Source organism: Lepisma saccharinum, chromosome 6, assembly GCF_977018435.1.
Source record: "Lepisma saccharinum chromosome 6, izLepSacc3.1, whole genome shotgun sequence".
NCBI lineage: Eukaryota > Metazoa > Arthropoda > Insecta > Zygentoma > Lepismatidae > Lepisma > Lepisma saccharinum.
Window position 1 is genome coordinate 62,075,049 of NC_139234.1, and position 18,641 is coordinate 62,093,689.

An 18,641-nucleotide genomic window follows, 5' to 3' on the forward strand; every position below is an offset into this window, starting at 1 on the left:
TATTGACTAATCATTTGAATATAAATGGAACTTTTGAGAGAATTGGAAAGAAGAATATCGTTTTATTCTCATTTTTGCTGGAATGTGTGAAATAGAGATAATTTGTTACTTGTACATGATTTATGCTCATCCAGGAAAGGTCTACTTTTCAGCCATTTTCAGCGTTTAAATTATGTTTATACACCATATTCGCAGTACTTCAATTACAACGCTTCGAGTGCGAACAAGTTACAATCAAATACCCCCTTGTAGGCGTTGTTGTTTGTAACAGATTTTTGGGTGCTTTCTAATAATATTTAAGTAACTCAGAATTTTTTTCTGTCTCAACACAAGTTATTTATACATTTCCTTTTTGCATTGCTGTGCCAGCTGTGCTGTCAGGTGCTGTGGTGTACCGGTGTTCCATTAGATCAGTGGTTCTTTAAAAGTAAATATTTGCATAGTATTTGTTATTATGAGTAATGTTTTCTGTGAGAAACTGGATGTTATTCATCAGGTGCTATTTGGCTAGAATGTACAATATAGAGAAAGTCTCCAATTTCGTTAATTTTCGGTATACTAACTAATTTTGGCCTCCTAATCACTAATCTGTTGTAAAAAACCGGGGGTCACGTCTGGAAATTGTACATTTTGATGAAAAATTGTTCGTTAGCACCAAAAACCATCCACGGATAGCCCCACAAACCATTGACGTTAGCCCCAAAAACCATCCACGGGTAGCCCCACAAACCTTTGACGTTAGCCCCAAAAACCATCCACGGGTAGCCCCACGAACCATTCACACGAGGTTAGGTTAGGCCTGTTAGGTTAGGTTCCATTAGCACTCATTTCACCCCTACATTCATCGAATAAATAGGGATCCTACTAGAATTGAACATCATAAATCATTTTCTTGTAAAACAATGGCGTGGTTGGACACAATGACAGGATATTACATTTTTGTTCGTAAAACTACGCATATACGCCTATATATATAAAAAATTCAATCGGCTTTTTTTCAAATTTTCAGACGTGACCCCCGGTTTCTTTCAACAGATTCGTGATTAGGAGGTCAAAATTAGTTAGTATACCGAAAATTAACAAAATTGGAGACTTTCTCTATATTGTAAATTCGCTCCGCTATTTTTCAAGTCTTAAAGACTGTTAATTTGGTAAGACTCTAGTTTACATCCTTTTCCTAAAGAATACGTGTCATATACCGTTGGAAAGGTTATTTTATAAGGAATTCAACAACGTAAATCCTAAAGCGAGGAAAAATTTCCTGGAGGAGTAAATCGAGAAAAACCGATGTTGTCCGGATATGCGTAATTGAACGTACTGAGAAATTTTTTCGATGATGAAGCACATTTAGGGGTGAAATGAGTGCTAATGGAACCTAACCTAACCTCGTAGGCATACCTCGGTAAGACTCTAGTTTACGTCCTTTTCCTAAGGAATACGTGTCATATATCGTTGGAAAGGTTATTTTATAAGGAATTCAACAAAGTAAATCCCAAGGCTAGGAAAAATTTCCTGGTGGAGAAAATCGAGAAAACCTGATGTTGTCCAGATATGCGTGATTGAACGTACTGAGGACATTTTTCGATGATGAAGCACATATTTAGGGGTGAAATGAGTGCTAATGGAACCTAACCTAACAGGCCTAACCCAACCTCATAGGCATACCTCGTTCGTTAGTGACAGAAAGTGTAAAAAGAAAAACTTACTTACCCTACGGATGCCGGAGCGCCGGCTATCTGCTAGCACGGTTTTGTAAACGGGCATGAAGGAGTGGGAAAGAAGTACGTACACTAGAGTCTAGCCCATACCTCGTCCCTGTGAATGGTTAGTGGGGCTATCGTGACAGGTTTGTGCAAAAATGAAAAGGTACTTACCCGAAGAGATGCAGCTGGCGCACCACGAACGCGCACCGTGAATGCAAAGAAGCAATCACCATGCAGATAAGGATGTAAAGTAGAGTCTAGCCGTTAATTTCTTTATCCGATATTTGAAATATTTACTTAGGTCAGCATGCGAATTATATATTTTATGTTTGTTTCTTTCGATGTTACAGATGACTGAAAGGAAGTGCAGTAATCCTTCAACGGACACAAAAAATACAAAGGCACGGATATTAATACAGCAGTGTGTTCGTGCGACGTTGAAACACCCCACATCCATCGAAGAAAGTGTTGGCCCTTTTGGAGTAAGATATTTTGGATTATCTCGTCTTTGTTGTTATTATTACTATTGGTGGAAAGCGAATATTCTAAAACTAAATTACATATATTTTTCAAACCTATGTAATACTGATTTGTAATATACATAGTTAAATGCCTATTCTATAAGAGGAAATGTCATACTAAATCACTGGCGTCAGCAGATTTTTTTACGGGAAGGGCTGGAATTCTAAAGGTGGATAATGCACAGTGTTCAGAACACTACATTTTAAAAGTAGATTCGCTACAGCTACAGCTACAGCTACTCTTCTTAAATGTAGCTTCGTTACAACTACAGCTACATTTACCAAGAAGTAGCTCCCTACGCTACTTCTGTTCGCTACTCGCTATTTCGCTACTTTTGCGCTACTTCTGCATAAAAACTTAAACAACCATATGGATATTCAAAAGAAGCCCCAGTGTTTCCAAACGTGCCTTTTTTTTACGAGAATTTTTTTTTAACTATGCTTACCTAACCCAACCTAACCAAACTTCCGGAAATGGTCCGTAGGGCTATCGTGAATGTTTTTGGGGCTATCGTCAGGGCTTGAAAAATCCCAGTCGCCAGGTCGCCATGGCGACTAAAAATTTCAGCCTGGCGACTGTGATCTTTTGCTGCAATATGTACGTAATTTTGAAGATTCTAAGTTCAAATTGCAGTACAGCGTAAGTTAGCAATTTTTTTTGTCAACGTTGTGAACATTCCATAGATTCAGTAACAATTTCTTACTCTTTGTCTCCCATTTCCTGCTTTCTCAAATGATTTAGCGATGTTTTGAATACCTTGATGCTCAGCTTCTTATACAGAATGTTTCGAAAGTCGCACAATCCAAACTTATATCATGAAAACCGTAAGAGATATTTACACCGGGTTTTCTACATTATAAAGCGTCATCCATTGAGTTATTGTTCATTGCATAAAATTGTCAGTTTATGCCATACAAAAAATTAGATAAATTCATAACTGGCGGAAGGCAGGGTTAAAATTTTTCCAGAAATGAACTTTTGAGTGAGAAAAATATGTAAGAAATTATCGAAGGGTCATAATTAGATGTCTGATGACTGATACCATGTCAATCTATCATTAACGACCAATATTGGTCATGTGCAATTTTTGATGGATTTTTGACAGGTTTTTATGGTTTGAGTGAAAAAGTGACATTTTTGGGACATTTCTCGTTAGATGGCAACACAAGCAGGTCGAAATATTGTCAAAAGACGCATGCAACATGTGCCTAAGTACTGGCCATACATGTACATGAAAAATCATAAATCAAGATTTTGTGCGGAAATTGAACTCTTGAGAGAATCCTAGACTGCCCCTGGTTATCCTGAATTCCCTTTGCCCCTACTGTGCATGTTTTTTTAAAATTGATTCAGCATGGCGTATACATTGGAGCAAAGTGTGTGCTTTGCTGAAGAGTATTTTACTACTAATTCTTACACTCAGGTGCAAGAAGTTTTCAAAGAAATATACCCTGCTTCTGCTGTACCTCACAAAGCAACTGTTTTACGACAAGTCAAACACCAACAAATGATCCCACAAATTGTTAAGAGTTGGTATTTATTGTTGAAAATCAATTCTCAGATGTTCTATTCAAATTAACAATGTTTTTTTCAAATAATGTAATTGCTTTTATTTGGATAAATGCTAAAATAAATTTATTAACCCAGTCATAGCCTACATGATCATTTCAGAGAACCAGGTGTAAATATCTCTTACGTTTTCATAATATAAATTTTCAAAGTTTGGGTTGCGTGACTTTTGTAACAATCTGTAGTATGCACAATTGCTAGTAGGTGGTTTCCTGGCACCTGATTTTCAGAGTTGGCGCCTAGCTTTGAAGAAAATTTTTCGAGCAGTTCTATCGTGAATGGTTTTTGGGACTATCTGTCAATGGTTTGTGATGACATAATGACCCACTCCAAATCAACAAAACAAGCACGACATGCGATGATCCATGACAAGTGCACGCCAGATTGTCTGTTACCCAAGCGGAACAAGGAAGACAAATTATGACTTGTAATATGAAAAGTTGTCACTATTTTATGGAAAAAGGCATAACTTCACCTCAAAGAATCTTCCGCAATGCAGAATAGGTAAGTATCAATGATAAAATGAACGAAATAAACGAGTGAGAGGTGTTCTGGCTATATCCCATAATTCCCTTATTTACATTTATATATCAACAAATTTTCCTTGAGAATAAATATTGAGTAGAGTCACATAGCGGTTCGGAACCAGTTTCGATTACCTTATCTGTGCATAAAGTGGACTGAAAATAAAAAAAACTAGGAAAGATGCCGAGAGGATGGGATCCTCCTGCTCCTCCATTCCCCACACTGCTCATCATCATTCATCACTCTTTCTCATTCTCACAATTACTGGTAGGTAGAAAGCGACTCTAGGTAAGAGAATTACTAAAATAAAACATTCATCCTCATTGTCATGGCCGGCCCCGTGGCAGAGTGGTTAGCACATCGCGCTACGATGCCAGGGGTCCCTGGTTCAAATCCTGGTCTGTGTATGGTTGTTTGTGAGTGTCCATTCATGAGTTTCATCATATCATCACTCATCCCCATCTTCGCAAATTAGCCAAAAGTGGCACAAAACAAAGCAAATCAACATAAACATAAACTCATTGTCATGATCAGTGAAAGTAACAGAAAAGCGAAACAGAAATATATCGAGGAAACTGACCTGTAAATCTTAGTGTTCCAAACACATTGTAATTTGAAAATTTGTGAACAAATATTATGACGAAAATAATTTTAATTCCAGAATGTGTAAGTGTATCGTTCTTGTAACAATAATTTCTTACTGGTGAGACAATGGTCAATTCTGTTAACGTACTAAACCATTGATTGCTGGCACTATTGCTTTGTCATTCTAGTGGAAAATGGATCGCTTGTTTTTAAACTGCAAGTTGTGTTTTACACAGTAATTAATGACATTTTCTGTCTCTTACACCATGGATATCCACAGGATTTGATCTGGGACTGGCTCAAATGAGGCATGTTTCTCCCCTAAATAGCGATGCAGCTCAAAACAATGTAGCTGTTAGCTTGAATATATTCATGTATGTCAGTTATCTGGATATTAGAATTATTCAGATAGTAATGAAATAAATTACGTGGATATCTACAATCTAGATTATTTGTATTTCCATGTAATAGACTTCTCTTTATGAACCTCCTGCAAAAGTAAGCATTATTGTCGATTTTTTTTTTTTTTTTTTTTTTTTTTTTTTTTGATGTTGCCACATTCAAAATTTATCTCAAAGGCTCAAAATGCTGAGAAGAAGTGTAGCTGTCGCTACAACTACAGGAATTTTGTAGCTTCGCTACCACTACTGCTACAATTTTCAAAATGTAGCACTGCTACAGCTACAGCTACAAATTTTGTAGCTAGCTACAGTAGCACGCCACTTCCGACCACTGATAATGCATAGCGGCTTTCTAGGGAGCCGGCATACACAATTTGATATTTCGTGTATTAGAAACTTTGTACTCTCACAAATGGCAATCAGGAGTCATTTTATTACATGTTTGATATCGGGAAAACACATTTCACTCGTTCATTACGTCTTTTTTACATTCGTATTAACTATTATGCATTGTGAAACATTCTTTAAGGTGGGATTTTGCTTTTTTCACTGAAATAATTTTATTTTTTTACATTACGAATATTTATTGTTCTTCCTTTTTTCGCTTCCGTAAGACTCAATATGGCAGGCATAGCTTGACGCGTCGTGGATCATGTGGGTATGCAGTGTTTCCAACCTTCGTAACCGAAAAATACCTGAATAGCCTCAAAAACCATAGATGGATAGCCCCAAAAACCATTTCTGGCAAGGTTAGGTTAGGCAAGCATAGTTAAAATTTTGTTCGTAAAACAATGTGATACAGCTTTTAAAAAAAATCACCTTCACTTCTCGCAAAACTATGATGTGGTTGGAAACACTGACAGGAGGTTATGTCATCAAACGTACGGAACATCCGGTCCACGTAGAGGAAGAACGGCAATTGTGCGTCAGAGATATATTTCTCTTCGAAAATACACGAATTCCTGGTCCAATAGATTTAACGATGAAAGAAAATACCTCCACGAACTTTGAAAATGCCACAGAAATTTATTTCCGTAAGTAGTTTTTCTCCTGTAAAATTGAAGAAATGCATTTTCCCTATATCAAACTGTTACTGTGATTTTAAGGTAAGTTTGCATTTACCATTCTGTTTTATCCAAATTCTTCTGTGCTTTTTGTTTGTTTCTCAAAATTTCAGTGTAGAGCTGTAGCTCCTTCAGCCCCCCTTGTATGTATGCCACTGTACTGAGTAACAAAAATAATGTTAAAAGAACCGTTTACACAGTTGATATGATGACAAGATGTTGCAGTTCTGATGCATACACACAGTACACTTTTCAGCACTGTTTTACCTACCGAGTTCTGCAGAATTGTGGAAGGTATTGTTATTGTGGTCAGTTTTTACAATTTTCTTGTAAAATTAAGGGAAATTAAACACCTTCAGTGAATGCAATGTTCAAGATAGTGCAGATTGAAAGATACCAATTTTATATTAATCTGTGAAACAGAAGCTGATGATAGCGAAATTACTTGCAAACGGTCACTTAAGTACTTTGTGGTGTTTGCCAGCGGCGACTCGTGTTTTTTTTTGTTTTTTTTGTGTAGGAAGTACTGAACATATATGCAATATGCTATTGGGTGAATACCCGGCACTATATAATAGGGCATCTTGCTAATTGTGTGATGCCTATAGGAGTAACTAGACAGGGGCAAGGGGGGGGGGGCAACCCCCCAACAAAAAATTTCAACTTAAGGGGAGGAGATACAATTACGCACCAATTATGCATTTACTTCAATATTGCCAGAATGGGCACTGCTACTAAAAAAAAACCTGGGTGTATCCAAGAGTATGAATTTCTCTCCATGTTGCAAGCGGAAGCATTTTTTTATGTTGATTTTTAAGCTGAACAGGGTGTTTGAAAGATATGATGAATAAGAATTTTCGGAATCCCATGTATTCCTTATGGGGAATCAACTTCAACATCAAGTTACGGCTAATCAAATGGAAGTTTTGACTTTTCCGCTGGTGAAATTCATCTTCAAACTGCCCTCTTCCCATTGACATCTCTTTCTATTCCATCCGAAGTTTTATATTCCCAAGAGAACGAATCAAATATACTCCCATATGATCAATGCTTTTCTCCTTGCCTCCTGGCAGTGTTGCCAAACCTGATGTGCATAAAAGAACTAAATTTCACCTTAAATGGAGTTAAAACTGACTTTCATGGAGCTACATTTACGAAGGCTGGATAAATTGCCTTCTAGGGTAATGTTAGTTGTCAAAGGGGGTGGCACTGCTATTATCGTTAACTCTAAATTGATGACAATTTATTCTTAGTTTTCAACATCTAGATCTAGCGGTATCATCTCAATAGTCCATGTATGGTGGTATGAAATCGAAAATAAAGAATTCCCTGATAACAATATTATGTCAATTTCACGTCAAAGAAATATAAAGAAGTAGCTGGGGAGATAAGAGGGAGTGGGGCGACGCAACCAATAGGGCTATAACAATATCACATCACGTGCAAAATGTATAATTATGACAAAAGTTGGTCTATGTGGGTCGGAACCAGTGATGGCATCATAGTGGGGGGGGGGGGGTGTCCCAGTTCACAGCCGAACTTGTGCACAAAAGATCTGGCTCCAAAAGAGCTAAGTTGGCACACTGCGACAGATGGAAGGGCTTGGGAAGACTCCAGTGGAAACTGTATCACATGTCCTTAAATAAAATTTATAAGTTAGGGGGCAAGTTACAAGAGCAAAATAATAATGAGTAATATATTCGATTTTAAAAAAAAAATACAGTTAAATCCAAGTAATAATGAAAAATATTAATTAATGACAACTCACCTCACTGCAGTCTTCATGGCTTTACTTTGTTGAAGCAAATTGGGGGGGGGGGGGAGTTGGATGCCCACATGTTACAATGTTCTTTCTTTCACTGAAACAGAAGCTCCCGAAAGGTTTTTGAAAAATACGTTCAATTACACAGTCACACGTATCACTTGTACTAGCCATTGAACTTCTCAAGTAAAAACGCTGGACACACTACGCAGACTTCCACAAAAATGAGATTGACATCTCAGAAGGAGAAATCACATGCTGCACTACCAGAAGGCCGTCATGACTTTTCGTCTCCAGATCAGTGATGTTCCTGGACCAGAAGTAAATTTCCCTGTCGTATTCCAAAAATTTCCCTTTTCGATCTTAAAATTCCCTCTTTCGCAAACAATAATTACAAAAAAACCTATTAAGGGTTTATCCATAGACTTCATGTAGGAGGGTGTACAAACTTTTTTAAGGGGTGTGGAAGCAAATTTAGCTTCAAATTAAGCCTCTGTGGATACTTTTATGGGCGCGTGTCACAAAAAATGATTAGGATGATAATTGGGATAGATAAATCTTGTACTATGTATGTAATGTTTTCTATTTTATTAGACGTTAAATTTCCAAAATTTGCTATATCTTTAGATTTCAATATTAATTAAACTTACAACTTGTAAGTTCTTACACTTCTTATCACAATTAATCAGCTGAACTCAGATTGATTCATATTCAGCTGGCACTTTACTCCACTAGAAGAGAAAAGAGCTAGTCTGAAACAAGCAATTGTTAAGTCATTAATGCATGATGCTTGATTTCCCTGCTTCTTGCACTTAAGGGTGTTTCTCCCTTTTTCCCATTTTTCTTAATTTTTGGCTCCAAATTCCCCTCTTCTGGGAAAATTTCATGCTGGGAACATCACTGTTCCAGATGTGGGAGTGTGAAATGGACAAAGCCGTTTTGCCGTATGCTCGGATTTTCTCGGTCCTATACGACACCTCTCTTCTGTCAACATCACCCTTCGTCCGCACTTCAGGGGAAGCAGAGAATGGGAGACCCATTCACCTGCTAACCGGCGGCCTGGTCGCGCCACCTACTTCAAAAACAACCCCAAACTTTCGTGGCCAGTAATAAGTGTGGCAACGCAGTATACTACAAAAATTTCGTGCCTGGATGGCAAGTGACAAAGCTGATTGTGGTTCAACGTTCGTGGTGTTCTCCCTGCCTGTTGTCATGTGGATTGAGAAACCTGCGGCCTGTTCCTCACTGTGCCTCGCTGCTGGGCAACCTCCCCTTCCCCTACTTCCCACTTTCCACACTCGTCCATCTGGATGTAGGACTAGGAGTAAGGTGCCTCGCCTCGGCATCGGTCCTTCGTCTTTGGCCAGCAGCGAGTGATAACAGCTGACTCTTGACAGTAGCGAACCTAATCATAATTTTATAATGCTCATTATATTCCGAAAAAGTACGTAACTCAAAACAAGTATAAATGAACTGTAGGAAGTTCCTACATGGAGGAATCGCCCCTGGTGTCTGCTAACAAATGAAAAAACTTGAGTATGGTGGCGTCTAAATCTTAAGTCGATTGGGGATCGTAGATTGGCTAATCCTGCTTCGAGCACTCTCTAATCCATATTGTTTTCAGTTTGCAAAAAATTGGAAAGTACAAACAAAAGAAAAACTATTCTTGAACACGAATTCTACGAAAAATCGAGATGTCGAAATGTCAGAATTAATAAGCTTCTCAGACACCCGTCTACAATGGTTTCGTTTCTAGGGAGATTTTTCTCTCCAGTTGATATGAAAAGTGAATAAGCAAAATAAAAAAATATTATTATTATTGCATAGGCTATATATTTAAAAAAAATCTAAATATTGAATTTTTTATGTATTTTACATTAATTTACTTAATTTTGGAGATAGCTCAATTAGAGAGAGCTAGAAGGAAAGAGATAATGGGATTTCGAAATTCTAAACTCGATTTTTCGTGGAATTCGTGTTTATTTCGACACAGATTTTTAGGGGGATTTTATACCCAAAAAGAAAGGTGAAGAAGGTTACGATCACAACATTTTTCTGAAAATTATCTCTGTTTTGGTTTGGTGCTGGATGGGGCATTAAAGTCACGGGGTTCTGCTTTCTTTAGGATAAATCTAGTTTTGATCCTAGTGTTGAAATAAAAAATTAAATGAAAATTTCTTGAAACCCACTTCTGTAACACCGATGCATTTGGTTCTTCCCATGACAACCCCCCCCCCCCACCTCCACCATACACACAAGCGAGAGGGACGGTTGTACCAGTAAAAGGGGGCAAACCCCTGTGAAATAGGAACACACATTCAATTTAACACATTCGGGTCTGGCCTCATAATACAGCATTTTTACCTCTGAACTGCGGTTTTTGGTTGTTTTTAAAAAAATCATAGAAAAAAATATTTTTAATCTGTTTTTATTTACCACACATTTCTTAAATCTACAAAACTTCCTCTTTTCAATGAACAAAAATTTGTTAAATTTTCTTTTCATTTTCAGACATGCAAAAACTACATAAACTATCAATACATCTTTTGAATCTTGCATAAGAATACTTCTTATGTGCACATAACAAAAAATAATTACAAATTACAGGTAATTAGCTTTTCTATGAAAAAGTTCGAAACATTCTGGAATGCAGAGAGCAACATCACAGCTGGGACAGTAAAATGTTGTGTCTTTTTTTTTTTTCCCCACTTGCCCGTTTCTTTTTTATGCCTGTCTCCACAAACTTTACATGACCTACAGGGCCTTGACTTTTTCTCTGTAGGGGGGATTTTCCTTGGAAAATGGCGGCCTGTTAGCCTATCTGCTGTAGTTGACATTGATGTTTGACCTTGAATATCTTCACCCGCTTTGATGAGTAGCGCTTCCCCTACTGGGATGATGAACTCTTCCAGAGACATATTATGATTTTCCCTGTTTACTTTCTTATAAATTACATAGGCATTCACCACTGACCTAATGAACAAATGGAATGCAGAATTTCCGCTATGCAGTCTGGATCTAACGACGCCATTCTAAACAATGCAATGTACATCAACCTGACAACAAACAGTCCCAGGTGCGAGATTAAAATAGGACATGAGTCACCTAGCGGTCGGGATTTCATCCAAGAGGCTTGAAGGAACACGCACATGAGACGAACTACGAACATAGCCCGTAGTTCAAAAGCGATTGCATACCGCAGGATGGGCTATGCCCGTCTTTCGTCCAAATTGACTTTAAGTGCACTGAGGGCTATGCCCGTCGTGAGACCCCAATGTGTTAAACACTTCACTTGACTGAACAGGCAGGGTGGGGAAAGACATAGGAGATGTTTGTTACCTTTAGCCCTGTTGGAAGATCTTGTCCTTGGTGGTCCTCTCTTCAACGGGGTCCTAACCTGTAATAAAATGCAACTACGGAGCGTACTCCGTCATCTCCCAACACTACCCTACTTAGTCTTGATATTCTCAACGATCACTTTCTACTCGTAATTCTCCCCTTTTCCTTTTACTTCGACTAATTGGGAGCTCATTCACTATAACGTAATTCAATGAAAAAGAGAAAGCAACTGAGAGCGATATTTTCTCACGCGATCTATTTAACTGAAATTCAAACTTTTGATTGCTAAAATCTGCTGTGCCTTGCCAACGGCGATTTCTGAGCAAAAATGCTGATTTACTGATTTTCATATTCTACCGGCCTAGTGCAATGTCAGCGGACTTTTGCAACTGCACTGAAGGTCACTGGCGTGATTTGCTTTTAATAAGCTCTTTTCCAATGCTTCAGTGGGACCCCTCTTTATAACATGATTAGCTTATTTATTTATGATGACCGGGACCCTAGGTTCAAATCATGCCTGTGGCATGATACGGTGGCATAGCCTGAATGCATGAAAATAATTAATGAAGATGTGTTAACTATGCTTCTGTGTGTGATGCTTTAAAAGTGTAGCAAGATTTGACTTCATTGGTTTGTTGCAGATGCTAATAATTTTTGTTGGTGAAATATGCAAATTACATGCATTCACAAACATTTAAATCTTAATGCAATTAAAAACACTAATAATTTTCAAATTAATTAATTTTGTTATTTACAAGGAGTAGCCCATGTATGTAAATCAAATTACCATCATGTTTTCTTGTAAACCTCATCATGCTCAGCCCAAGAACGAAGTGATTTATTCACTTTGGCTAACTCATTTCTAGCAGTAGTATCAAGAAGAGTCTTGGCAGATTCTCAGTCTTGTCTAGATTGCCTGTCTCATTCTTGTCTTGAGTCTTGAAATATTTAACATGAACAGCATGTCACCACTAAACTTTCACAGTTTATAAGGAAAACGCCGAGCACAGAATTAATATATCTTACTGAGGGCACTAATGTATTACGGCAACTTTTCCTAATAATGTTTTTTTTTTCTGTTTGACACCACTTTTCAATGCTGTGGACTTTTGAAAAATTGAATTTTCTCCAACGATAAGCAATCTCACAACCCAGACTTACTAGTGTCACTAAAAAGTTTACTTTATAACAACTAAAAACAAAATGCTGTTGAGGGAATGGAAAATGCAATTTTCGATCTCCTTGAAAGGTATTTGGCACTAGTATTGAAAGGAAACTGAGTAACAGGTGCAGAAAATTCGGAAGGAAGTTTCAATTTGCCTGCACAGTCCGTTACATAGCTACAGGAACGACAAAGGTATTTGTGAATGCCTCGGTATCTGCATGACAGGCATTCATCCAATCATCTTGTCCCAGAACACTTTGAACTTTTTTTTTAACAGAATAACATTGTATGGGCCTACATAAAGCCAAAAATTTATGTGGAACACTAACCACACCAAACGTAACATGCCTAACTGAACAAAACAATATTATAAGAGGTAAGCACTAAAGATATATACTTCACTCTTTTTTTTTTAGTTTGTGATGTGTGTTCTTTGTTGGACTCTAATTCTTGACTATAAGATATGCCATTATTTCCCATTTTTTTGTTTGTACTTAATAGCAACTGAATAAGTAAACTTCGTTAAGTAATTAATTATCAGTGTTGCCTTCCAGGTTCAATATCTGATGGAGGCACATAGTGTGTCAGATCCCAATTTAAACTGTAGGTCCAGTCCTGATTAGCCTACCTGTACATAAAGTGGACTTAAAACATAAAATTAATCAATCAATTAATTATCTGCATTTATTCAGAGTCATCATCATCCTTCGCCGTTTCCTGTCTCTGGCTGGGTCGGCATAGAAGTTGAGGCTCTTCATTTTCTTCTGGTCTTCCACTATTCCTCTCTTTCCACCAACATCTTAGTCTCTCCTTTGGCCTTATTCCCATTCCTTGTGCATTGCAAGCTGTTTCTGGTAGTCTTTCTGCATCCATCCTCTTTATGTGTCCGAACCATCTCAACTGTGCCTGATCTATCCTGTCCTGAAGCTTCACCACACCCACTTTCTGTCTGTCCTTTCTAGTCTTCCCCAATATACTCCTTAAGAATTTCATCTCCACTGTCTGCATCTTTCTTTTACTCTGCTCCGTACGTAATTATTAGCACATAATATGTGTTATATATTACCTTCTTGCATTTCATAGGTACATCCCTGTTCCATATTAATCTTTAAACACTTTGATAGAGGCCACTACCCATTTGTCCTCTTTTGTTTACTTCCTCACCTATTCTTCTACTTGTCTCAATTATGCTTCCTAGATATTGGAAATTCTCCACTTCCCTCAACTCTTCCGTGTCCACCTTTATTCTTGGTACATTTCTGGCTCTGCTTCTTGTTGTTATTGGCACCTTACTCTTTTCTGCACTGAATTTTATTCCTGCTCTTCTAATTTCCTCATTCCAACTATCAAGCTGTCTCTGTACTACTTCTTCATCGTTTCCCCATATGACTAAGTCATCAGCAAGTAACAGGGCCTTCATTTCTACCTCTCCCATCTTTTTCCCCACCTCTTTGTTAATCGCATCCATTGTAATTATGAAGAGCAGTGGGGAAAGAGCACTTCCCTGTTTTAGTCTGTTACTTATACTGAACCACTCATTCTTCCCACTGGTGTCTTCACACAGCTCTGGCTGGCCTTGTATGTGCTTTATTCAGAATATAGTTCTTAAATGAAGAAACCTTTTATTAAGACTCACTGCATTGCATGGATTGCAAGTGTGAAAGGAACAGTGTAAAAGTATATGTAACTTATTATTGTTTTTTATCTTTCAGATAAGAAGAGGAATGATAATTTATATCTCCTTCTTACAAGGTGCATCAGAAGAAACTGTGGATAAAATAGGTATGTGTTTCTCTAAGAGTTCTTTACAGTTATTTGCATTTACACCATGCTGTGTTACCACATCAACTTTATTTACAGTACAAAATGAAAACATTTATTTCATCCATAAAAATGTTAGTATTTTGTTCAGTAAAATGTGTGTCATGACTAGGTATGGGATGTTAGATGCCAGAAAATATTTTTGAAACAAAATTCCAGTTCATTCTTACAATGCCAATTTATTAATAGACTAGCAAAATTGGTCTCTGGTTATTATTATGTTAGTTTTTATTTGACAGTGAAGTGAGTAATTTTGGCTCATTGATCCACACCTGAACATTGTATCAATATGCTGGAGTGCTATTATCGGGCATGGATCATTGTCAGCTGATTAATTTATCCCATCCTTGGTTGATTTGTTATTGTTATGCTGTATCTAGTAAGTACTAGTATCCTAAAGTAAGTTAAATATTTGTTCAGTTTCACATAGAACTTAAAATAATAAAAGTTGATTTTGGTGATTAGTGCAGGGGTTCCCAAACTTTCTTGTTTGCCCTTAGTGTTTCAAGATTTTTTTGCGACACTCAAGTCAGCCTCTATCTAACACTTTCAATGCTCAGTTAGTGTGGTTAGGTTGCTTGCATTAAGTTATAAATTAAACACATATTTCAAATTCAGATACATTTTACATGTAAAAAATGCTAAATAAGCACATATTTGGAACAATCATATTTATAACAATCACTGTCATTTCAATGAAAATATTGGAACATTTCGCACTGCCAGCCACAGCACCACTGAATTACTGTTTTGACACATTTCATTATGTATTTTTTTTTCAAGGGTTACAAACAGAATGAAATGAAATATCAGTTATCATAAATAATGAAAAACATTGACTGCAATCTTCCAATTACCACTAAATGCTCAAGGGCCTCCCTGATGCTGCAGTGGTAGCATCATCACCCTGTAATCAAGGAGTCTCGGGTTCAATACCTGGTGGGGGCACATAGGGGTTCGGATTCCTCTTTAAACTGTAGGTCAAGTCTCGATTAGCCTTACTGTGCATAAAGTGGACTTAAAACTCCATATCAACATCAACAACAACTGAATGCTCAAACAGTATTAAAGTTTGATGCTTGAATTTACCTATTGAATTACTTTTATGAAATGTTAATAACTGCAGGCAATTTATGAAAGAAATTTCTATTAAGTTACTTTTGTAGCTCTTGAAATGATCATAATAATGAATGTCGATTTGTTGTACTTTACTTTGCTTTTTTGCTACTTTTGGCTAATCACAAAGAACGCACATGCCCAAACCAGGATTTGAATCTGGGACCCCTGGCATCGTAGCATGCTGTGCTAACCACTCAGCCATGGATGCTGGCACAGTGATGCATATGTTCCTTGGCCAGAATCCGAACCTATGACCCATGGTTAACAACACTACCACAGATACCAGCTTATGTAAGAAATATAAAATGGTAAAATTGTCAGCAATATTTGCTGATCCAGAACTTAGAAGAGTACTAATTCATCATTCCCATCCATTAAAATAGTGTACTTGTTTTGCAGTTTAGTAACATCTATTTCACTAACATTGTAAGGTTTAAAAGAACATAGTCTAAATAAAATTTCCTACAGGAAAGCCATGTTGGAAATATGGCATTTTATTGTTTGTAGGCCTACAGATTTTTATTCAATAAAATAAGCTGCTTGTTTGGTGCATAAATTTTATACAAAATATGTACTTCCTTCTTCATTATAAGAACATCTACAAAATTATACTCTGTGTGAAAAATATTAGATCGAGCACCGATAATTCATTAATACTAATTAATATGCTCCTTCCTCAGTATTATATTGTTGCTTAGCATATTTGTTTAAATTATTTCTACCGATATTTATGTACTGCACTCATGTGTGATTATAATTCCATTTCCACTTCAGTGACTTTGGCTCTAAAAGTTAAAATATGTGAAGATGAAAGTGGGAAGTTTGTTTCAGTCTTAGACTTGCCAGGTGACATACTCATTGTACCACAAGCGACATTAGGTGGCAAGGCCAAAGGAAAAGTGATACAATACCATGGGAACATCGACAAAGAAACAGGTTGCAAACTCTATCACAAGCTTGTTCAGAGGATAACGGATGAATCTTCTAAAAGTGCTAAGTTTTTGGAAAATAGTAGTGTGGTGCAGTCTGGAAAATATGGGGAAAGGCAGATATTAAGCATGGAGACAAACGGACCATATTCACATTATTTTGAATTTTCGTAAGAAGTGCAGAAAGTTGGAACAAGAACTGAGAATGCAGTGCATTATCTTTCATTATACGCTGACCATAGTGAAACTTTCTGTGTAATATCATTTGCTGTTTGATGATTGTATTTTAAATTTATTGATCGTCAAGTATATATGTTTTGTTATTAAAAAAATAAAGATATTCAATTTACTGGAATTGCTTTTCTTTTGTTTTGTAGCGTGAAGAAAGCTTTTGATCTCCCAAGAACAGCACTATATGGAGGCATTTACAGCATTTAATGCTTTTGCTCTGTTTAAAATATAGCAGCTTTAAAATGTGAGAATTGACCAGTGGCAGGCACTTTGCTGTTTGGTGAGCTGTGTGAAAGACTTTCACTAGTTTTCCAGGTTTCTAATTGTGGGTTATCCATAAGAATTATGGTACATGTGATAAAACAGACATATAATAGTTAATTTTATGTCTAAACTAGCTAACTCATGTGCACACTCACACTATTATCATGATTAGCCAGAATTAGCAGAAATGTAAGAAATCCTGATTAATTCCGCTTCTGGCTTGAAAATGACAATAACATTATGTTTGCCATGAATGGCATTCTTATTCCATCCCTCTTCCTGCTGAAACCACAGTACGTGCTACGGTTGATAGTCGAATGCATTGCCATACCTTTTCTCTCTTCTCATCTGCCAGCAGTCAGTCTTTGTCTGGGTATGGTCACTCTGCATACTGAATCCCACCAAGTGCGAAGTGCGCGACGTGATCAGGTTTTTGCAGGCACAAGGAAAGCGTCCATCGGATATCCACCGAGAAATTGTGACTGTGTACGGGAACGTAATGAATCGTCAAAATGTGGCGAAATGGTACCATGCCTTCGGAGAAGGTCGACGGACAGCTGTCACTGCAGTGGCGCCATACCCATTGTCCAAAAGCCAAAAAATTCAAAACGTCAATTTCAACCCGCAAGCTGATGGCAACCGTTTTCTGGGATTGCCATGGCATCCTGCTGGTAGAATTCATGCTGCCTGGAAGAAAGATTAATGCTGAAACCTACTGCCTGACTGTGAAACTTCTTCAATGTGCAATTCAAAACAAACTGAGAGGCATGTTGTCAAGTGGAATCCGCTTTATTCATGACAACGCCCGCTCCTATGCAGCGAATGTCACCAAGGATCTGCTTGCACAGTTCTAATGGGAGGTCCTTCACCATCCGCCATACAGCCCCGACCTTGCACCCAGCGATTACCACCTGTTCCTGTACCTGAAGAAAAATCTTGGTGGCAAACAGTTTGCCGACGACGATGAAGTCAGGGAAGAAGTCACAACTTGGTTCCAGATGCAGGCGGCAGATTTCTACGATTCAGGGATACAAAAACTTGTTCCGCGTCTAAACAAATGTTTGGACAATGGTGGCATTTATGTGGAGACATAGCCTCTGTATCAGTGTATCAAGTGTAACTTTAGTTGCGAGCAATAAATTTCTTTTATATCTTATTTTTGGTTTGTATCTTTACTTTCCGGACAAGCCTCGTATTATTTCTTGCCCAACAAATACCGCTGACATGCATCCCATGTGATGGGGGGGGTGCATACTCAAATTCCACCAGAATGGCACTGCTTTTCTTGGTGTCGCAGAACATTACATTACAGAGTGAAAAATCATGGGAAATGGCCTTCAAACTTTTATATGTGGTTTTGCTCATTCCTCCTTTACTTTTTCCATGACTAACTTAACATTTATACGAGGCACATTCAGGACCCTCAAACTAGCAGTTAGCAAGACAAGATTTCTTCCATTAAAGCATTTACACACTCCATATATACAGGGTGTACCAAAAGTCCCATTACCCCCTGTTTGAATTGTAGACAAACCTGCAAAATGTTATTTTAACAGCATGCGTATGATATGAGGATGGTATACCATTATATCAGACCAATGGCCGGCCACCATTTACTCTGTGTGCACACCGCCATTTTCAT

The 18,641-nt window shown here is 37.6% G+C and overlaps 1 protein-coding gene across 1 annotated transcript; it reads left to right on the forward strand.

Annotated features, from left to right (window-relative positions):
* The first annotated feature begins 170 nt into the window (after positions 1 to 170).
* Positions 171 to 16,853, forward strand: LOC145988821 (D-aminoacyl-tRNA deacylase 2-like). The gene is made up of 4 exons (XM_083124031.1): positions 171 to 248; positions 2,054 to 2,185; positions 14,348 to 14,417; positions 16,350 to 16,853. The coding sequence occupies exons 2-4, from the start codon at positions 2,054 to 2,056 to the stop codon at positions 16,676 to 16,678; spliced, it is 531 nt and encodes a 176-aa protein (XP_082980157.1). The 5' UTR covers positions 171 to 248; the 3' UTR covers positions 16,679 to 16,853.
* The last annotated feature ends 1,788 nt before the right edge of the window (positions 16,854 to 18,641 follow it).